The sequence below is a fragment of the Eulemur rufifrons genome, chromosome 30, assembly GCF_041146395.1.
Source record: "Eulemur rufifrons isolate Redbay chromosome 30, OSU_ERuf_1, whole genome shotgun sequence".
NCBI classification, from domain to species: Eukaryota; Metazoa; Chordata; class Mammalia; order Primates; family Lemuridae; genus Eulemur; species Eulemur rufifrons.
Genome location: NC_091012.1, coordinates 67,873,016 through 67,896,535, shown reverse-complemented (window position 1 = coordinate 67,896,535; position 23,520 = coordinate 67,873,016). Strand labels below are relative to the sequence as shown.

The 23,520-nt window shown below is 36.3% G+C and overlaps 1 protein-coding gene across 2 annotated transcripts in view; it reads left to right on the top strand.

Moving 5' to 3' along the window:
• The window catches only part of CENPI (centromere protein I), a 69,206-nt gene that overhangs the window by 16,805 nt on the left and 28,881 nt on the right, over window positions 1–23,520 (top strand). For both annotated transcript variants that reach the window (XM_069463629.1, XM_069463630.1), the window contains exons 6-16: window positions 2,838–2,886; window positions 3,183–3,229; window positions 9,717–9,806; window positions 10,477–10,605; window positions 10,860–11,027; window positions 11,187–11,307; window positions 12,428–12,519; window positions 14,398–14,515; window positions 14,596–14,660; window positions 18,355–18,446; window positions 22,808–22,943. In XM_069463629.1, coding sequence (XP_069319730.1) covers window positions 2,838–2,886; window positions 3,183–3,229; window positions 9,717–9,806; window positions 10,477–10,605; window positions 10,860–11,027; window positions 11,187–11,307; window positions 12,428–12,519; window positions 14,398–14,515; window positions 14,596–14,660; window positions 18,355–18,446; window positions 22,808–22,943 — 1,107 coding nt within the window. The remainder of the gene's footprint in view (window positions 1–2,837; window positions 2,887–3,182; window positions 3,230–9,716; window positions 9,807–10,476; window positions 10,606–10,859; window positions 11,028–11,186; window positions 11,308–12,427; window positions 12,520–14,397; window positions 14,516–14,595; window positions 14,661–18,354; window positions 18,447–22,807; window positions 22,944–23,520) is intronic.

The following is a 23,520-nucleotide window of genomic DNA, read 5'->3' as shown; positions in this document are numbered from 1 at the left end:
TTCAGGGTATCTAATATATAGTATTTCTATAGATGATAATCAGGTCATTGGAATTGAGAAGATTAATAAACTGTTAATAAACTGTAAGGATAAGGCAGTTGATTGACATGAACATTAAAGTCTTTTGGCATGATATTGGGATTAGAGTTGAAGCAGAAAACTGAGTCAGATGCCAAAGTCCTCAGTGAATTTTGGGAAGGTACTAGGAGATTAGTAGTGAATTGATAGGGTATAGGTGAGGTAAAGGTAGTGAAGTTGGGTGGACTAAGTCTCAGAGGAGGTCTTTTTCTATACAAGGGTGAAAGAGTGGTGACCTTGAAGTGTCGATAGAAGGTAAGAATGCTCATCCCTCCTGCTTGCCCTGTGGTGCACAGGTGTGGTTGAATGAGAAGTAGTATGTGATTGACTCTCCCTTGCCTTTGATATCTCTCTTCACATTGTTTCTGTTCATAAACTGACCAAATTGAAATACAAGTGAATTATGAGTTTAAGCTTTGCAAAGAATGGGAAATAAGAAGGTATACTTTCTCCTTTCTTCTAATAGACTGAGTTCTTCTAGGCAGGGACTGACTGAGCTTTTGTAACCCAAGTACTTACTAACACAGTTCATGGCACACAGAATATGAACTTCATGAAAGCAGTACTTTTTGTCTGTTTTATTCACTGAAATAACTATTTCATGAGTGAATAGAAACTACTCATAAATGTCAAATCAGTTGCAGTCTACTTGAGTAGTTTTCATGATGGTGACCAGAGAATTTCTTATTCAGCTTGGCAGGAGGGAAGGTGGCCTACTTTTCTTTTTTCCTATTTTTTTAAAAATATATACCAAAGTATAATATACATGCAGAAAATTGCCTATATCATAAATGGTCAGCTCGATTTTCACTAACTGAACATATTTGTGTAAATATCACCCAAATCAAGAAACAGGGCCTAACTTTTAAAATCAATACTTCAGAAAAGTCATTTTCATATAATGTGATGGATGAATTTGTAGTGACCCAGATGTGGTTGCTAAATGTTTGCAGAAAGGCAATTGTAAAATTTTTGAGACTTATGAGTTTTTCCTTTCTAGATGTGATTAAAGGAGAATGTCAGATTTCTTATAATGCTTGGGGGGAGCCTGAGGCAAGTGATTACATAACACTCATTTCATACTCAACATGATGAATAGTGTTGCTAATGGTTCATATCCTAAGTGGAAATCAGGATAAAAGTTTTAAGTTTGTACCCTAATGCACATGGATTAATGTTGAAAGAAATGTATGAATTTTTGTTAGGTAGAAGGATCACGGGCAATTCTTTTCTGTTTTTTAAATTGTCTGCAGTGTTTTTATACTCCAAAAATAGGTAAAAAAAATGAGCTAATGGGATGTCAGTTAAAACTGTTATTTTTATCAGCCAGGCACATTGGTTCATGCCTATAATCCCGGGCATATGATGTAACAAATTTTTTTTCTGAAAATTACTATTCTTTGTGTAGAATATGGCAGACTTGGTCATAATATGTATTCTTCCTTTTAAAAAAATCCTATATCTAAATTCATGCTTCTTAAAAGTAATCTAGAGTCTTTCTAAACCCATTCTAGGTATAGAGAAGACAATATGGAATATGCTGTACTTTAGACTTCAAAGTTTAGAGTCATAACTACCAAAATACAAATTTGTTTAAAGAAAGTTTTTGCTTTGGTTTCTTTCTCTAGTCCCATTAAATAATTTACTTTTTCCACTTTCCTATCATCTAGAGAAGGTGTTGGCAAACTTTTTCTTAAAGGGCCAGGGACCAGGTAGTAATATTTTAGGCTTGAGGGCCATACTGTCTCCATCACAACTACTTAACTCTGGTTGTGTAGTGCAAAAGCAGCTATAGATGATACATAAATGAATGGGTGTGGCTATGTTCCAGTAAAACTTTATTTCCAAAACAGATAGACCATAGTTTGTTGACCTATAATCTAGGATAAGACTTCAAGAGATGGACATTCAAAATGAAATGGTATAGAGGAATTGGTTGTTCAGTAATTTAACAGATTTATTGAGTGTGTGCTATTTACCAAACTGAGGACTAAGCTATTAATTAAATTCTTATGTTAATTCTTCTGTTCACTGGAATATGAAGCATTGTTGAAAATTGTAGTTTTGAAGACGAAACAACGTGGGAAAATGCTTTTAAGTGGAAATCAGGATGAAAGTTTTAAGTTTGTACCTTAATGCACATGGATTAATGTTGAAAGAAATGTATGAATTTTTGTTAGGTAGAAGGATCATGGGCAATTCTTTTCTGTTTTTTAAATTGTGTGCAGTGTTTTTATACTCCAAAAATAGCTAAAAAATGACCTACTGGGATGTCAATTAAAACTATTATTTTTATCAGCCAGGCACAGTGGTTCATGCCTATAATCCCGGGGCTTTGGTAGGTTGAGGCAGGAAGATCGCTTGAGGCCGAATTACAGACCAGCCTAGGCAACATATCAAGACTTTGTCTCTCTATATAAAAAAAAAAACCAGGCGTGTTGGCACAGGCCTGTAGTCCTAGCTACTTGGGAGGCTGAGGTGGAAGGATCATTTTTGCCTAGGAGTTCAAGGTTACAGTGAGCTATGATTACGCCACTGCACTCCAGCCTGCGCAACAAGAGTGAGATGCTGTCTTTTAAAAAAATACTGTTTTTATCACTACTGTGTCGTATGAAAAAGAGAAACTTTGTAAAACCATTGTTCAGTGAAATCCTGAAGCCTTTTACTTAATCTGCATAAGATTGACATTTGGGAGAAAATGTGTTGCTGTTCTGTTCAAGATATATTGTCATTTCTCTTTTAATTTTTTGTTTTAACAGTGCCCTTATGTCTGCCATTTTTTATATTTACTTACCAAAAAAGAGAATGGTGAGTATTTTCATTCCAGTTGTATTACATTCACTTTGTGGAATTAGCATTTGTATTGGCCTTTATAAAGTTAAAATAGCTATTAGCATTAACTATATGACAGGACTCATTTTGAGGAAATGGCTTTTTAGTACTTTTATCTAAGAACATCTGCTTAATGGCTTAACAGGGTTTTTATATTCTTGATGTGTTGTAAGAAGAAACTACAATATATGAACTACAAGGTGGTTAAGTATAACCAGTTTCTTTTTATTCTGAACCAAATACATAGTACCTCTTTTCTTTACCTTTTCTAGTCAAACCATTTCGTGTGAGAAAACTGCTTCAACTTCAAGCCAAAATGGTGAGTACCAAAAAGACCCTAAGATGGGCCAATGTATTATGTGCCAGGTACTGAGCTAGGCTTTGGGGATATAAAATCAAATAAATTGTTATCTTCAAGAAATTTACTTTTGGGGGAGCTCAGTCAACAAAATGAAAAATGAGAATCAGACATGGGGTCAAAGAGGAACAGTGATGCTTGAGAGAAATTCTGAGGGATGAATATGAGTTAAGTAGGTAAAGAAGGGAGAGAAGGGCACTCTTACCAGAATGAACAACATGAGCAAAGACATGTAGATGTCAAACAGCAAACCTTGTTTAAGAAACTGGGTTGGTATGGCTAGAACAGTAAATGTTAGGGAGTGATCAGAAATGAGTTTATATTCTTTGTGGATGGGATGTAGGAAAGCATTTCAAGACATTATCTTCTGGATACTTCAATATATTCTCTGACTGTTATCTCTTGTCCTTACAGCTCTCTTGCATTGTTATTTCCACTATACCTGCCAGGTAACAGAAGTCTGTGAAGCTTTGGGTATAAAACAATAGGAAGTATTAGTGCCTACGCCTAACTGGAGCCTTCATGGCCTACCTAAAGGCATTCACACTGAATGAAAAACACAGACACAGAACACATTTGTGTTTCTCCAGTGTGAGGTCTCCTCTTAGTGCAGTTCAATGATTATTCTTGTCTTATAGCCTCTTGTTTTGTACAATATCTTCTCTTAGTTCACCGAGAATATTAATGATAATGTTTTTGTCCAAATTTAATTTTGTTTCACGTTAATAGAAATTGTGAAAAGATGTACGTTTTCCCATGTTACAGCAAAACATTTCAATGGAATAAGAAATTCTTACCAAATATAAGATCTTACTGATTTGTATTAACTGCAACACAGTGCATGTTCAAGTTAACAAATTATTATTATTATTATTTTGAGACAGAGTCTCACTCTGTTGCCTGGGCTAGAGTGCCGTGGTGTCAGCCTAGCTCACAGCAACCTCAAACTCCTGGGCTCAAGCAATCCTACTGCCTCAGCCTCCTGAGTAGCTGGGACTACAAGCATGTGCCACCATGCCCGGCTAATTTTTTCTATATATTTTTAGTTGTCCAGATAATTTCTTTCTATTTTTTTAGTAGAGACAGGGTCTTGCTCTTGCTCAGGCTGGTCTTGAACTCCTGAGCTCAAACGATCCTCCCACCTTGGCCTCCCAGAGTGCTAGGATTACAGGTGTGAGCCACTGAGCCTGGCCTTAAAAAATTATTTATTAGATGATTGTCTAAAAATTTTAAGCCCAGACATTAAGAGTATGGTTTCATTATTAATATTCTGTATGGTACATTACTAAATTATTCTGTTATCAACATCCATTTATAAAGATGCATTCCCAACTTTTTTTTTTTTTTGATTAGCTGAATTTTGGTGAATTTGGGTAAGTCCAACTATATCAAACCAGGAAGGCATTGCCATGCTCATATGTAACCTAGAATGCATGATAGTAACAGCCATATTCAGCACATGTGAGCAAATATATTGGATGTGTGAATTTCTGATATCTGTAAAGGCATGTATCCCATCTATCCCCATTCATGATCTATAACTCCCAATCTATGGAGGACACAAAAACACAGAAATTGCCTTTCTGGTGGCAGGCATGAATGGTGGGAAGCGGGGCAGGCATGTTATTATCCCACATACACTAGACCAGGGGTGGGGAACCTTTTCATGTTGGGAGGCTGCATTAATTTGGCTATAATCAAATAAGGCCACATTAAAGAAACTTCAATTAGATATACTTAAAAATGTACATTATTTTGTAAAAATCTAGCTACTATATACTTAATAATTTCAAAAAATGAAAACTATTAATTTTAAAGTTAATTAATGTTTTAATGACCGTGTTGTATCTGCTTTTTGTTGGAAAGAATTTGATTTGGTTGTAGCATGAAGGTCTACAGTTTCAGTTGCTCCTCTAGATGGGTATCAGTCATTTGTGACCTAAGGGGCATCTTAATTTGGGTTAGGTAGGAGAATGTGATTCACAGCAGTAAGTGGTTGAAAAATAAGAAAACATTTTTCAGTCATGTTGCCAAAGGCATGGGTATTCTGCATTTTTCCATATTTCAGCTGGATCTTTCTTAGCATCAAAGAATAACTTTAAAATGTCATCTACTGAGAACTCAATCAATTCCACCTGTAGTTCTTTGGGTGCCTTGGTGATATCAACTAGGTGAGGCTGAAATGCTCATTTGAGTGTGATGTCATGATTTTCAAAGTCAGTGAGCCTTTCATTGTATTCTCCAATTAATAGGTTTGTAACAGCTGCATATTCTTCAAATGATTCACATATATCGTCCTGCTCATCAGTGACCTTTGCTAACTGGGGAAAATGGTCACCTGAAAATTCCTTTTGAAGAAGAAGTGTTTTGAAAAAAGATAGCTTTTTTTCCGAAATGCTTAGATTTTTTTTTTTTGCCACATATCATATATAGACTTAGTTTTACTTTGCAAAGAAATATTCAAGTCACTGACATGATATCACACAGAAATGCTGCATTCCTATAGAAATCTTTCAATAATTCACATTGCTGATTCTGTTCTTCGGAAAATTTATCTGTTTTTGCAGAGATAAAATTTTGTCTAGCACCTGTCCACACAATAGCCAACGTACTTTACGATGATATGGCAAATCCACACTGAATATCTCATTGTTTAACTTTAGCATGTTATGAAACTGAAGATGCCATGTTGCATTTGCATGAATATACTTAACAATACTTATAACTTGTTGCAAAGTGTCACTTAAAATTGTAGCTTTAGCATAGTGATTTTGCTGATGCAAGATACAATGAAAAGAAATGAGAGCATCTAGATCTGTTAATAGTCTTTTTATCTGTGCAATAAACCGTTCATGTTTTCTTGTCATGGAAGGTGTACCATCTGTGTGTACACTCACTACATTTGCCAAATTCATTCCAACTTCACGACATTATCTCGAAAGTTATTGAAGATATCTGTTCCCCATGTTCTGTTCACAAGAGTGCCCAAAACGAGTAAGTCTTCACAGCAAAGAAAATCTTCTGTTATGACCCGAATGAAGTATAAAATCTGCGCCGAGTCAGTAGTATCAGTTGATTCATCCAAAGCGATTGAATAATATATATTTTCCTTTTGAGGTATTACGTGAAGTTGTTCTGTTAAGTTGAAGGCTAATTCATGCTGTTGATCAGTTATGGTTCTCCTTAAAAGAGGCAGTTCTTTGTATTTTGAAATGTTATCAGGGACTAAACATCCTACAACTTTGATAATGCATTCTTTTACAATTTCTACATCACTCAATGTCTTCCCTTTTTCCACGAGTATATAAGCTACTTTTTAAGTTACTTCAGTGGCGTTATTTCTAGGTCTTATTGATGCTTTGAAAGAATTGTCTTTGCTTTTGCTTTTCATCTTTTAATTTCTGCAATACAACCTTTCATGCCTCTCCCTCTAATTTAAAATATTTGTGGTCCTTATGTGTGTTATAATGCTGATGAGCATTGAATTTCTTTAATGTTGATATCACAAAGCAAGCAAATTATCTTACCTTTAGCAGAAACAGATAATATTGCAATTCTCAATCCTCATTAAAAAAATCTGTTTTCTTCCTTCAGTGTTTTCTTGATCTTCTTTGACATGATGGGCTTTTAAGCAGACAGAATTAAAAAATACTGTTGAGCTGTGCAACTATTCACAAATTCCACTTCAAATAGAAACACAGTGCACCATTGTCAAAAGTTGATTAACAGACTGGCATACTAGACCCCCATAAACTCTTGCCAACCAACCTCATGCGATAATGGTGCCAGTCAGGCATGGCAAGTTAGAACTAAATCATGATGGTAGCAGCTGTCAATTTAGCCCTTATGCCTTACTAATGTTCTAATTGTGCTGGTCAATCTGGGAGGATTATTCTGTTGAAATTTATTTTATTCTTTTGTATTTTAAATATGTTCATTTTAAAAACAAAAATATAAAAAGACAAAGAAAAGTATATTAATAAAAATAAGAGGATTTGTTCTGTAAAATTTGGATTCAATCAAAAGGCCGTACTCCAGGACCTAGAAAGCCACATGTGGCCTTAAGGCCACAGGTTCCCTACCCCTGCACTAACACCTGTCAAGAACCGTCTTTGGAACAAGAAGGGTGAGTTCCATCTCATCCTAAGGATTTGTGAGGATGGTTTCTGGAATTCTCCCTTTACTAGACAGGAGCCTGTGTGTATGCATGTGGCTATGATGTTTTTTTTTCTGTTCTCAGCTTTGTCTCTGTTTCCTCAGAGTTCCTTTCTTTAGTTTGTTTGGTCTGTCTTCTCATGGTAGAGGTTTTTCTCAAATGTTTTGTAAGGCTTATTGTCCAATTTAATAGTAAAGCTCTAAAATGATGATTGGAAACTTGTGTATGTGAGCAGGATCTTGATATTTCCTTGGGGAGCCTCCCAGATGTCTGTCAATTTTGCCAGAGAAGAATTTTCTTGTTTCTTACCTATGGGGTTGCAAGGTTCTCCAGAGAAAGAGAACCAATAAGGGGGTGTGTGTGTGTGTGTGTGTGTGTGTGTGTATGTTATGCATTTATTGTAAGGAATTGGCTCATATGATTATGGAGGCTGGAAAATCCAAAATCTGCAAAGTTGTCTGTGAGGCTGGAGACCCGGGAGAACCAATGTTCCAGTTCGAGTTTGACAGCAGTTTGCTGTGGAACCAGGAAGAGCTGATGTTACAGTTAAAGTCCAAAGACAGTCTGCTGGACAATTCACTCTTCCTCTGGGGCCTGTTTTATTCAGGCCTTCAACTGATTGGATGAGACCTACCCAAATCCTGGAGGGCAGTCTGCTTTACTCAAAGTCTACTGATTTTTTAATCTTATCCAAAACACTGTCACGGAAACACCAACAATAATGTTTGACCAAATATCTTGGCACCCTGTGGCCCAGCCACATTGGCACATAAAATTAACCATCACAGATATAAACCTGGCTACTGGCACTCTGGGACCTAAGCAATGGAAAGGAGTGAGGAATGGTCCTCATCTGTGCGTGGTGTCTAAGTCCAGGTTCATCTTCAGAGGGTAAAGCCCTAATGTCTTGACAGTGTAGTGAAGGAATTTGGGGTTTTAATTGCTGCTTATATAGATTTTCAAGTGATCTTCCTGCTTTCTGTCCCTCTTACATCCTCACTTTTAAGAGATGCCTGGTCCCTCAAATTCCTGAGCCTTTTTGGAAATTCTCAAGCATGAATCTGCTTGTTTTGAGGCTTTTTCTATTGATGCCTTCGGTTTTATTTTCTTTGTTCTGCTAACTTGGTTGCTGTTTGCTCATCTTCATTCTGGTTTCTAAAATCTTATTTAAATTTCTCATTTGTTGTTGTCTCCCTTCTTGTTCTCTTTGAACTTGTGCTTTATGCCTTTTTCATACTGTCTTTTTAATGGGGCTTTAATCACATATGTTCAATATGTCATATTTAACTGGACATCTCCCCTTTACCTCTGTAGGGTTAACTGTTTAACAAAAAAGATAGATTTAGTTAACTAGACAATAAGTTCTAAAGTTCTCTGCAATACTAAATATTTGTTTTCTCAAAAAACATTCCAACTTAAAACAAATGCTCTGGTACTCATTGATAATGGGTGTACAGAGGTCAGAAGATATTTTCAACATAAACTGGGTCATTTTGATTTGTTTTAATAAATTTAATTTCAAGAAGCTGTTATAAAATAGGAATACTGTATTTCTAATCCTCATTTGCTGCCTTACTTTGTACAGTATTCAAGTCAATAAAATTTTAGTATTATAAAACAATTTGATTACTTCCTTGGAATTCATTTTAGTGGTACGCTTTCTCTGGGATAGCCAGATATATCTAACACAGGTATCTAGCAGTGATGACTTCTTTCATTGTGAAGCTAGTGTTTTTGTTAAGACTTGTTTCAGTTATATCAAAGCCTCTTGACTACTGCATACCAATTATGATTTCCTAGTTAATTTTCCAAGAATTATGATAAACAGGTATTAATATTTCATTTGTTCTTTTTTCTTGGCTTCCCTTTTGGTCCTACCTCCTTGATGTCTAAATCAAGGACAAGTAAACTTTGAGTCCTGAGTTTGCTACCAGTGAGAGTAAGCCATGTTATGCTAGTAAGTATGATTGGTAAGCCTAAGATATAGGCAGAAAAGAAGATAAATAGGAAAAGAAGAAGAAAGAAAATATAAGGAATAATTGGGGAAAAGGTTGTAAAAGAGAAGATCACAAGTTGGAGAGGGTTATTTTATGATGGTTGATTTAAATGTCTGGTTACTCATTCCTTGATTTTCTGTAGCATCTTCCTTATAGCTATCTCTCAGTGAAATTAAGGTCTGAATGTTTAGTCTCAGTTTATTTTTTTGTTACTTTTTTGTTCTTCTTGATATTTCTTTTCCCAGTTCCTTATTGGCCACGAAATTGAAAATGGCAAACTCTTATTTTATTTCAGGGAATGCAGCCTCATCTCCAGGCTTTGTTGTCGCTATATAAGTTCTTTGCTCCTGCTCTGATTTCAGTATCTTTGCCTGTAAAGAAGAAGGTAAGGGATTAAGGACAGATAAGTCATTCAGATTGAAATATGTTATTTTTGGTAAAGTTAGCCTAAAGATTTGAACTAAGGCCGGGTGTGGTGGCTCACACCTGTAATCCTAGCACTCTGGGAGGCTGAGGCGGGAGGATTGCTCGAGGTCAGGAGTTCGAGACCAGCCTGAGCAAGAGCGAGACCCCGTCTCTACTAAAAATAGAAAGAAATTATCTGGCCAACTAAAAATATATATAGAAAAAATTAGCCGGGCATGGTGGCGCATGCCTGTGGTCCCAGCTACTCGGGAGGCTGAGACAGGAGGATCCCTTGAGCTCAGGAGTTTGAGGTTGCTGTGAGCTAGGCTGACGCCACAGCACTTTAACCTGGGCAACAGTGTGAGACTCTGTCTCAAAAAAAAAAAAAAAAAGATTTGAACTAAAATGTTTAAGATCTAGTAGGATGGCACTATTTGGGGGAAACTTTTTTAGGGATTGGCACTTCATACTAATCTTGTTTGATGTAGTTAATAGATTCCTGATCAGGAAAAAAACTTTAAATGGATTTGTATGGGTGTAAAAGATTTCATAATCAGTATACTTTCAATTAATGAAGAGTTTTAGACATCATGTTGTTGCTCTGACTTATGGGTACCTACTCTCTTTGTATTTTACATCTGAATTTGTAGATCTATTTTAAGAATTCAGAGAATCTTTGGAAGATGGCTCTGCTTGCTGTGAGGCAGAGAAACCAGGGACCTTCTCCAGAACCTCTAAAGCTAATGTTAGATCCAGCTAATGTTCGTCCTCTAAAAAGAGTAAGTATCTAAAGCCCCAAACGACTTATGCGACTTTCTCTTTTTAGGGTACAAACTTTCTTTTATTAAATCCAAATAATAAGCATTCATATGTTAGAGGAAATTATAGCTATTTAATTACATTTTAATTACTCGGCATTCTGTGCAAACCTCGTTCAGATTCCATTAATTGAAACACCTTAACAACTGCTTTTATATTTATAATTCATAGTCTGTTAAGTTCATTGATAGATTTTTTTATCTTTCTCCTTTAGAAATGGAATTCTCACTCAGTTATACCAGTGCTCAATTCTAATAGCTACACTAAACAATGTGGGAAAAAAGAGATTAGTCTTTCTGACTGTCTGAGTAACACTGGATCATTTCCACTAGAACAACTTCAAAGCTTCCCTCAACTCTTACAGAACATTCATTGCTTAGAGGTATGTGACTGGACCATGTGCTCATCTGTGTTTTCTATTCAATCTGCATGGTCTTTATTTTTGTTATATATTTTCTATATGATGATTTCCTTGTTCCAGTTAGTCAGGACTGACCCACTTCCAGATACTTGCTGTTGACCAGTTGTTCTCTCTTTGCAGCTGCCTTCTCAGATGGGCTCAGTGCTAAACAACTCTCTGCTGCTTCACTATATTAATTGTGTCAGAGATGAGTCAATTTTACTGAGGCTTTATTACTGGTTGAGTCAAACATTACAAGAAGGTAAGAATTGATGCTTAAAAGCATTGGATGAATGAGGATGGAACAAAATAGTTTACAAATGGGTTTCTTTTATAAGGGTGCCAAATTCTAGGCAAGAGGAGCCTTCATATGCTGTAATTATTTCTGTGGTAATCATATATTCAGAGCATTAATGCTTCTGTTATAATTTTAAGGCATCAAGAAAGGAGGGGTGTTGTTAAGGAAACACTGCTGGGTGGCCACCAAAACTCAATGGGTGGCTCGACTTTGATGTCTGTCACAATCCAAGGCCCCTTCATCTTTGTATGTCCAGAAACTTTCTGTTAAGTCCCCAAAGTCATAGGGTTAATGTTAACCAAACTCAGAAGAGACTAATGTATAAGCCAGAATGTCAATTTATTATTTTATAATAGAAGTAATTCTTTCTAGTGACCAAAATGCTCATATCTGCCAGCTAGAGTATCCCCTCTCTGCTATCAACATATTGGGAGCCAAATTTGTCATTAGAAGATTTCTTCATTAGAAGATTTCTTAATGAGGAGTCTTTCATTTGGGATATAATAAAGCATGAGCATTTCATTCCTCCAAGGGATATATTTCTCTAGCAATAGTATTTTTGTTGACCAGATTGAATGTTTTTTCCTGAATGAGCAACTCCTGACTCAAATGTTTAAAGTTAGTTTTAGTTGGTTCCAGGCTAGCTCCATTTCTTCTATTCATCTTTAGATAGCATACTAATACAATACAATTTCTTAGATTTCCACTTAGTAAATTCCTGCTACTCTTAGATTGGTATAGGTGGGTATCAGTTCATTCTAATTGAAGTTTAGGGTATTCTCAAACTTTAAATTCATATGTTTACAGTTTCCTGGATTATTATGTGACAAAAAGCTAATCACACTCATTATATGTGAATTTTACCAGTTTATTTTTTCACTATAAGCTTTCCCCTGTGTTATCAAGTTATTGAGGAGTGTCTCATTATCACCTCCACATATTTGTTACAATTTACAGTGTGAGTTGGCTAGGATGTATGAGACTTAGGGATTTTTTTGTCATTTGTCACTTTAGTGATAATTATGTTTTATGCAGTTTCTGTTGTTGTGCACTCAGATGCTTATGTTTACTATTTCTGCTCCAGAATGTATTTGGTACAAGGTGAATAATTACGATCATGGAAAAGAATTTGCCAATTTTCTGGATACTATCATCATGGCAGAGTGCTTCTTACAAGTAAGATTCTACTTCCTACACATTCCACCAATCTTTATTAAAATTTATTTAGGGCCGGGCGCGGTGGCTCACGCCTGTAATCCTAGCACTCTGGGAGGCCGAGGTGGGCGGATCGTTTGAGCTCAGGAGTTCGAGACCAGCCTGAGCAAGAGCGAGACCCCATCTCTACTAAAAATAGAAAGAAATTATATGGACAGCTAAAAAAAATATATATATAGAAAAAATTAGCCGGGCATGGTGGTGCATGCCTGTAGTCCCAGCTACTCGGGAGGCTGAGACAGGAGGATCGCTTGAGCTCAGGAGTTTGAGGTTGCTGTGAGCTAGGCTGACGCCACGGCACTCACTCTAGCCTAGGCAACAGAGTGAGACTCTGTCTCAAAAAAAAAAAAAAAAATTTATTTAGAAGTCCATTAAAAACCTTTTCTTTGGTACTTGACATCTTTTGTAAACAATATTTGTTCAATTTGAAACTCATTCTAAATAGAGCTGAGTTGGACTGACTTTTATCTTTGCACTGTTGGATTTGAAGAAAGAATATGTTAAACCATGCAAATAAAAGGGAAAGCCCTATAATTTAAGAGAATAAACTGAAGATATAATTGAATGCGTACGATTAACTTAATTAGCTAGTAAAGTAAATCTCATAGGGTCACTACTTGTGTTTTTATAATCAACAAACACTTTTTGAGTGTCAGTTATGTTTCAGCCCAATGAACTATTTGGTCTTGGTTACCCTGAGTTTTATTTTAAGCTGCAGCTCAGGTATTAGCACCATCAGGAAGCCTTCCACTCATCACCCCAGTGTGGGTTAGCTTCTTACGCTATGTGCATAGCTCCCTGTACTTACCTCTATCATGACACTTTCAGCATCCATTTTTTCACACATTATGAGCTCCCAGCAGGCAGAAACCATGCCTAACTTTTCTTCATGTACAGGTGTTCAGCTTGATACCTAGTATAGAAGAGATGCTCAATAAATGTTTGTGGAATAAATCTTAAGGATTTGGTGTGAAAATATTTAATTAGAAGTTGGGTGTGGATGACAGTAGTAAGGATAAAGGGAGGTCTGTAGATTGACTTTTGGGTTCTTGCTTGGGAGGATGGATGACATTGACTAAGAAAGGAATATATGAGGAGTAGGATTGGAAGGAAAGATAAGGTTGATTTAAGAGATTCCTGTGGGACATCTAAGAGGTCATATCCACTATGCAGTAAGATAATGAGTATATAGAGTTCAGTATATAGAGTTCAGGAGAGATTTGGGCTAAGATACAGATTTAGAAATCCTCATGGTAAAGGTAATGGTTTTAGCTGTGATATGGATGCGATTGTCCAAATAATTCATGTCGTGAAAAGAAGGTCTAGGATAGAGTTCTGATACATGCCATTATTTAAGGTTTAGGGTGATAAGGAAAAAAGAGAATCCCTGGATCCTCACTCTGGTGGAAATGTAAGCAACCTAGACATTCAGGTCTCTAAAGATGGAGCTACTTGGAATTTGGATTTGTTCTATGTTCTGTTTCTAAATTCTAGCTCTATTATAAAACATTGTATACATTTTATTGACTGTTCAAATTTACTGCATATACCCCAAAATAATAAATTTATCTTTAGAAATATTCTATAACTTGACTTTTATTTTCTTTTCAATTGATGAAGTTTTATGGTGTTTGAAAACTATATTCATAAAGATGGTAATGTATGTAAATACTACTCATCTCATCCTTTTTATGAGGTCTGGCACCTAACCTATGGCTTTTATGATATTGACAAAAAATTAAGAGTGAAACAACTATAGCACAAAATAAACTGGTTATTTAGAGAGTAATTATGACTGAAGAGTTCCATCTAAGGCTTTACTGTTCACTTGTTTTACAGGAGGGGTTTTATTCCTGTGAAGCATTCCTGTATAAGAGCATTCCTCTCTGGGATGGCCTCTGTTGTCGGTCACAGTTCCTTCAGCTTGTGAGCTGGATTCCTTTTAGTAGCTTCTCTGGTATGTATCATGAAAATTTGGAGTCATTTAATATGAATTAAAAGGATTTTGAATTATTGTTTTTTTTTTTTAATTCCTAGAGGTGAAACCACTTCTTTTAGACAATCTCGCACAGCTCTTCTTTACATCAACCATTTATTTCAAGGTAAAAAAAAAAAAAACTTGTCTTGCTTAGATTCGATAGGAACTATTATTCTATTGTCAGTGGTACATGATTCCAAACTGCCATTATAGTAGTGGTTTTCTAACAGGATTCTTTTGGATTTGGGCTTTAAGGTGCTGCATCACTCAAGTCACAGTTAATGCATAGAATTTTCTGTTTTTAAGGTGTTGTCACATATAGTTTTCCTGAACTCTTTCACTTGTAGCAAATGACAAAGTAAATGAACAAGTGGCAAATGTATATTAATAAAAACAGACCGGGAAACAGTCTGTTATGGTTTATATTTTTGTAGATATGTTTATTCATTTCACAAATATTTCTTGAGCCCCTATTATGTACTAGACACATTTCTTAAATACAGTAGTGACCAGAGCAAACAAAACTCCTTGTGTCATTTATGTTGTATATTTACAGTCATTTTCTGCTAATAAAATTGTTCCAACCTTATATGATATAAAATGTGTTACAATTTTGGGGTGGTCTCCAAAAAGACCTCTGTGGCTTCCAGGAGTTCTGCCTGAATGAGTTTGAGAGCCACTTTATTATAGAATGTTTATTGCTATTCCAAAAGAGTGACAATATAAGTGATGTTTCTTTCACAACTTTCTTAACCTTAAGTCACTTACTGTTGACCATATTTATAAGAAAAATATGTTGTCCTGGTTAGTGTTTGTCATAATTGAATGGTACTTTATTAATTACCTATCACATTAACTTTTATTTGCAGTCTGTTTATATTACTTTTAACTTTTACTACCTGACCAATACCATCATTTGCGTGACAATATACACCAATTCTTCTAGCTAATAAATTTTTAGGGATTTCATTTTGCAGTTTCTTGCAATTCTGTCCCAATCTTCTAATTGGGTTATTCTTTATTTCTTCTCTTATTCCACCAATCTAAAGAGCTATTTACTATAAACATTAGGTTTGACCATAGGAAATTGCCGTTTTTTTGTAGGTCAAAGATGGTTGACGACTGACAATTTCTTATGGTTCAACCTAATATGCATATACATATTTATACACACATATATTTGAGAATGAGGGGGTGGAGAGTGGGAAGGAAGGAGTAAGGAAGGGAAACAAATAGTGGGCCAAGAACAGAACTGAGGGGAATACACACTATTTAATTCTCAGGCCAAAAAGGAGAGTCTGAAGGAACCTTAAGAAGGAATTATATAAAAAGAACCAGGATAACAGTAGTGCCAAGGAAACAAAGGGAATACAGAAAACAACTTTTTTCATTGAAGAATTTTGCATGGGAAAAGCCCCATAAACCCACTGTAACATTATTATTTTTGTTTTGGAATGTTAATTTTCCAATTTTTGTCCTTACTGATTTATCATTTTTTATATAGTTGCAAACATAATGAACATAAATATAAAATCAGAATACAAAATTAACATTGCATAACAATTTCTGTGTTTCCACATAGTCTTCATAATATTTCTAATAGCGGCACCATAGTCCAGAGTACCATAATTTATTTAGTCATTTCTCTATTATTTCTAATTTGTTTCCATTCTAGGAATAGATAACTGTTTTGAGCATGTTCATAATATAGATTTTTTTTTTTATTTTTGAGACAGTGTCACTCTGTTGCCCGGGCTAGAATGAGTACCATGGCGTCAGCCTCGCTCACAGCAACCTCAAACTCGTGGGCTTAAGTGATCCAACTGCCTCAGCCTCCCGAGTAGCTGGGACTACAGCATGCGCCACAATGCCCGGCTAATTTTTTCTATATATATTTTAGTTGGCCAGATAATTTCTTTCTATTTTTAGTAGAGACGGGGGTCTCGCTCTTGCTCAGGCTGGTCTCGAACTCCTGACCTTAAGCAATCCGCCCGCCTCGGCCTCCCAGAGTGCTAGGTTTACAGGCGTGAGCCACCTTGCCCAGCCTAGATTTTTTTTTTCTTAAACTATTTTCTTGGCATAGATTTCCAAAGGTGAGATTACTGGATGAAAAGAAAGGGTTTGAACATTTTATGATCTTGATACATATTGCTATTCCTTTGCTAAAGGGATGTGCACTGCAAGTTCTTGGAAAGAAGAAGGATGTAATGGATGGAGTGCTTAAACAACAAGGGTCTAATAGCCTTAGAGAAAGAACTGGGGCTGGTCCGAAGGTAGTGAGTTATCTCACTTGATTGTTCACAGTCAGTTACAGATTGAACTCCTTGCTCTATTACTTTCCCCTCCTTCTCACTACTGCACTTGACTAGTCTTAAAAAAAAATTATAAAGAATTGGGGTTTGGGAGATAATACTAGAGGAAGGGAGACTGGCTGGGAGGATAAAGCTACCTCAGAGATGTGAAGGCCTGGTCTAGGGTAGTTAGAGTGGGATTGGAAAGGAAATGAATAAGTAGGACATTATGAAGGAAAAAATTGATAGGACTTGGTGACTGGAAGTAAAGCATGAAGGACACAAGATGACATCAAGCTTTCTAGCTTGAGATAGTAAAAGAACTAGGGATGTTTTGCCTGGGGTGGGGGGAAGACTAAGATTTTCGAGTTCCCTTCAAATATTTGAAACATTGTCACATGGAAGGAGAAGGTCTTTGCATGGCTGCAAGGGAGAATTAAATATGGGCAGTATCTTAACAGGTAGAGCAGACTCAAAATGAAGTAAAGGACCTTCAGAGGCAGTATCTTTCCTGACAGTGGAGTACATGAAGCAGAGCTTTAATGGCTATCTACTGGAGATATTTATGTAGAAAAGGTTCACATGTAGGGTAGAACTGTGTTCCTCAACCTTTTCTAAAAGCCCATGTCCCCTTCTCATAAAGACTCATACTTTCCTTTGATGTGGGGGCAGGGGTAGGATCGGTGGGTGGGTAAATAAAGATTTTTGTTTTCTAAATATATAACCCTGTCATATTGAATATCTTTCCTAATAATAAAATTCTCTGGTTGACACTGAAGTGGACTATTGTTTTAGATGACCCCAGAGTTGCTTTCAACTCAAACGTATTTCTAACCTGAAAGTGAGATGTCAATCTTTAAAAACAAAGTATTAAATAAATTGTTCTGTGAAGTAGCAGTGAGCACCCTATCACTGGAAATACTCAAATAATAACTACTCCATTAAGGATGTTTAAGAAAGGTTTTCTGTATTATATAATATTTTGGGATGGTATGGATTGCTCTTGAATTTATAATCATAAATGCCCTGGATAAATTTTGTCATGACTGTATCTTTTTGTACATGAATCAGGCTCTGGGAAATCAAGGCAAAGCCTGAGAAAGGAAGACTAGAATTGTTTGTTTTCTAAAGTCATAGAAGATAAGATAAATTTATATGACCATCAAAAAGGGAGTAAATTGTAATTATGGATTACAAGGTGAAAAGAATGGGGAACTCATATCTGTAGCAACTTCAAAGGATCTCTGAGAGGGGACAATAAGGATGCTGTTTTTATCTGATTATGTAGTATTTGTCATAAATAAATGTAATTTAGAGAAAAGTCTTTTCCTAGGCTAAGTTGGGGCAGTCCTGTTGAGATATGTTTCTTGTAGAGAAAATGGCAAAATAAACTTGTACTTGCATTCATTGAGTTCTAAATTGGATGTGGTCATCTCCATGGTCCCTTCCACCTCTAAGCCTCTGTTTGTTCTGAACACTGTTATGTCTTAATGGTTTCATGAATGATTTTTTATTTTGCCCCCTCAGTGCAGTGTTCTTCACAGTCTGAAAGAGCTACTGCAGAATTGGCTGTTGTGGCTTTCCATGGATATCCGTAGACCTATGATGAACAGTCCTCTGTGAGTTATCTTACAATCCTCCATAAGAGATGATCTGTACAAAAATATTTGCATATGTTTGGTAGTGTGGCATAAGACCTGATACTTTCATTTAAATGCTTAGTAGTGCTTTTCCAAAAGATTTTGTTACTTTTCACCATTTTTTCCCCATAATCCTGAGAGAAAGGTTAATTCTTCAGGTTCTTATTATATAAATCAGAAAGTAACCCCTTAGCCTCTAAATGACTGGCAAGAGTTAACATAGCACTGGAGAGATGAGATCAGAATTTGCAACTTTGACTTCCATTCAGTTTAACTCACTTTATAAAATGTCTTCTTAGGCCGGGCGCGGTGGCTCACGCCTGTAATCCTAGCACTCTGGGAGGCCGAGGTGGGCGGATCGTTTGAGCTCAGGAGTTCGAGACCAGCCTGAGCAAGAGCGAGACCCCACCTCTACTAAAAATAGAAAGAAATTATATGGACAGCTAAAAATATATATAGAAAAAATTAGCCGGGCATGGTGGCGCATGCCTGTAGTCCCAGCTACTTGGGAGGCTGAGATAGGAGGATCGCTTGAGCTCAGGAGTTTGAGGCTGCTGTGAGCTAGGCTGACGCCACGGCACTCACTCTAGCCTGGGCAACAGAGTGAGACTCTGTCTCAAAAAAAAAAAAAAAAAAATGTCTTCTTATTTGTAAAGTCTACTTTAATGACGGCTAGAAAAATTTCTAAGGTAATTTTGCTGTATAACTTTGTTTTTATATTCCTCTGATATATTTTGGTTATATGCATTAGTTTATCTTGAATTTGGAGTTAAAAGAAGAGTCCTGAATTTCTGTTAAATCTACGTTTTACCTTCAAAGTAAAACACTGACTGAATTTTAATGAACTGCATAATTAGATTGTTTTGACTCTTAAAATCTTTGGCTTCTCCTATGTTCTATTATCAGTCACATTAGTTTTTGGCATTTTTAAAACTTTACATCATAGAAAATTGCGAACATAAATGTAGAGAAAATAATGCAACGTTACCCCTATGTACCCATCATCTAGCTTCAACAGTTATCAACTCATGGTTAAACTTTTTTCATTGATAACACCCTTCACCTTCCTCCCAGATGATTTTTAAGCAAAACCTAGATGCCATTTCAACTGTAAAAAATTATACCATTATGATACCTAAAAATTAATAATTCTTAATATCTTCAAGTATCTAACCAATGTTCAAATCCCCCTTAGCTTTTGTTGCAAATAGCTGGTGGTTAGCTTGGTTAAAAGATTAGCCCAGGCTCATTTTGTTTTTATTTCAAAATATTAAGGAGGTACAAATGTTATTGTTACATGGATAGCTTTTATAATGCTTAAGTCAGGGATGTTAGTGTGCCCATCACCCAAATAGTATTTGTTCATTGTACCTGATAGATAGATTTTTACCCCTCTCCTCCTCCCCCTCCCCCCATTTTTCCATTACATAGTATAGTTCCATTTTTCTTATCTCTGTAATGATTTCCTACTTTGGTAAGAGAATAGAAGCTTCTTGAGAGTAGCTTCGAAAATTGTTTTTAATTCTTCATATTCATTATTATATTGTTTCCATATGTGTCTGATCACTTTTAGAAGGAAATGGGAGGCTGGGTGCAGTGGCTCACGCCTGTAATCCTAGAATTCTGGGAGGCCAAGGTGGGAGGATTGCTTGAGGTCAGGAGTTTGAGACCAGCCTGAGCAACACACATACTCTATCTCTACAAAAAATTGAAAAATTAGCCAGGTGTGGCGGCTACTCAAGTGGCTAAAGCAGGAGGATCACTTGAACCCAGGAGTTGGAAGTTACAGTGAGCTATGATGACGCCACTGCACTCTAACCGGGGTGACAGAGAGAGACTTTCAAAAAAAAAAAAAAAAAAAAAAAAGAAGGAAATGGAGCGTTTACTGGGTAGTAAAAACATCTTGTAAAGCTATGCCTCTCAAAGTGTGGTCCTTGGACCAGCAGCATCATCACCACCTGGAAGCTTATTAGAGATACAAATTCTCAGGCCCTGCCCTAAATCTGCTGAATTACACTCTGGAGGAGGGGCCTAGTAATCTGTTTTAACACTTTAATAATTCTGGTGTAAGCTAAAGTTTGAGAACCACTATTGTGAAGAAATTCCACTTAGATATTTAAATCCTTCTACCTAAATTACATTAAGAATAGTATGTTTGAAGTGGCTCTCCCTAACCTCTATTGCCCTGCTGTGGGCTACTGAGCCTGGACCCAAATTTATTCATTCTCTGTCCCCCAAGATAAACAAGAGATCAAAAAAAAGAATAGTATGTTTCCATCTATAATCTTTGGCCAGCTTTCAATGTAAGTCTCAGGTACTCCTGAAATAGGTTCCTTACAATTTCTGTATTATTGTTCCGAAAATCTTAGGGTCACTATTGTGAGAGTCATAAATTAAAGGAGAGCACTTAAAAAGGAGCTCTGCTTTCTAAAATTCTTAAAGCAAATAAGTGGACATACATGTAGGTAACTTTGTCATAGCAATATTTGGCATTATATAGTATAGTTCTTAAGTTCTCAGTAATTTTTTTATTTTAGAGATATAGGTATGATGGCCTATTTCCATCATATGACCATATGCCGTATGATTGTCAAAAAGGAAGTAAATTGTACTTACAGATCACAAGAATAGAAGGGTAGAAAACCATTCTCAATGGAGGTTCTCCAGGGGGCATTTCTGGTTGTCACAGTGACTGGGAAGGGGATACAATTCATCATATAGTAGGTGGGAGCTAGGGATGCCCAATATGCTGCAGTGGTTGGGAAGTAGGAGGCAGTACTGAACAGTGAATTATTTCTTCCGAAATGCCAATAGTGTCCTGTGGAAAAACACTGCAGAAGAGGCTGTTCTGAGCAGTCATTGTTGTTTCAAATTATTTTCAGAAACATTTGCCAAGTGTTGCCAAAAATCATAGTTAAGATAGTTTTGCAGATAGCCAGCAGACTAGGTAGGCCTGCCTATTTGAATGGTTTTCTAACACTTCCCTGCTTGCTCTGGCACTGAACCATCGTGGTGGGCAGTGGTAGAGTCATCATCATCTCTCAACTGCTAAGACTATATATATATATATATATATATTTTTTTTTTCCTTGCACATCATCATTGTTGAGGTATCAATAGGAGGGTAAAGCTATGAGTTCACATTTGTAGGTCTTTTTGTAATACATTTAACGGTTGAAGGATAGGGTTGGTTGGATGGATGGACTAAACTAATTATGTGTGTGTGTGTGTGTGTGTGTGTGCGCGTGTGTGTGTGTGTGTGTGTGTGTGTGTGTTTTAAAGAAACAGGGTGTTGCTCTGTCACCCAGGCTGGAGCGTTTGGTGGCTTGATCATAGCTCACTGAAGCCTCCAATGACTGAGCTAAAATGATCCTCCTGGCTCAGCCTCTTGAGTAACTGAAACTACAGGCGCATGCCATGATGCCTGGCTAATTTTTAAATTTTTTGTAAAGATAGGCTCTCACTATGACTGGTCTTGAACTCCTGAGCTCAAGAGATCCTCCTACTTCCACCGCCCAAAGTGTTAGAATTACAGGCATGAGGTACCACTCTGGGCCCCCATGTGTGCTTTAAAGAGACTCCATTCATTGATTTGGGGAGAACGTGTAAAATATCCAGATTTGGTTTTTACTAGAAGAACAAAAGATGCTAAAATGTTTGCTAATTCACCTTTAGGATTGAATTGAATTCCGGCGAAAATATTTTTAATAGCATTTTAGCTCAGGAGTTCAGGCAAAACTAGGTTTTGATTTGTGTACTGTAGGTTTCTTTCAACCAGTGTGTTGCAATGTTGCTGACATCATAGAAAACAATTCCTAAAGACATTTTAATGTTTATCCTTTTAAGCCACTTGTGATTTGGTTGGGATTAATTAGTTCTCATTTTTTCTAGTTTACTGTATTATTTTGCCCATTTTCAGATTTTGTCCTGAATTTTTCGTGTCACTTTGACATGAACTCCTTTTTCTGCTTATTTATTAATGGAGTACCCATTTTCTAGTGGTTTTGATATTTCTCACTTAAGGATTTCCATAAAAGCCTACTTGGAGCTTCTTAATTTTTTTATTTCTCTGGTGTTCACTAGTAGAGGTCTGGTTGCTGAGGATGTTCTATGAATTGATCTTAATGGTTGTCTAGAGGGCTAAGTTTAGGTTTATGATTAATCACTTTGATTTTTTTAAAAAATGAATTATACATTTTTTTAAAAAGTGAATTATACATTGAAGTACTGATAATTTTCAAAATCCTTACACCTTTTTGTTATGTATTATCCAGTGTTAGCTTGGAAATTATGAGCACTTTTGCTACTCTGGATCTGAATGCTATGGTTTCTTATTGCAGAGAGACAACTTTGGATGGATCCATGAATTCTCTGTCTAAACTGATTGACTATGTAGGGTGGCTGTCCACTATTGCAATGCGCTTGGAGGGCAACAGTACTTTCTTGCTGCACTTTATTTTGGATTTCTATGAGAAGGTATTACCCTTTCCATTTTCTCTATTTAGATTTCGTGATGGCTGTCCACGTTACTGGCCTATTATTTAAATTTTATGTACAACCATTAAGGTGGGCTAGGATTAGCATAGTTAAAATAACATCACAGTTTGAAGTTAATAATTGTTTTCCATCCGAGTACTAACCAGGCCCGACCCTGCTTAGCTTCCGAGATCAGATGAGATCGGGCGCGTTCAGAGTGGTATGGCCATAGACAGAAGTTAATAATTGTTTTCTCATATGAATAACTGACTTTCATAAAACAAAGTAGAAAAACAAATGCTTGTTTTTGGAATTCAGGTACCGCTTTAATAGACATTGACCTGTAGTAATGCTGGCCCTAGACAGAATTCTGGTGTTAGTATTACATTTTGTTCATCCATTGTACATCCTCAACCCCTGGAAAAAAACCAAAGTATCTTCTTAGTTTTTTAAGATCTCCACTTCTATCTTTGAACTGCCTTATTTCCCCTGGTACCTAGTACCTTTATGATTCTGATCCTCTTCTATTGTTTTATAGTATTTGACCTGAACAAAACTATTATCCATGAAGTATCCA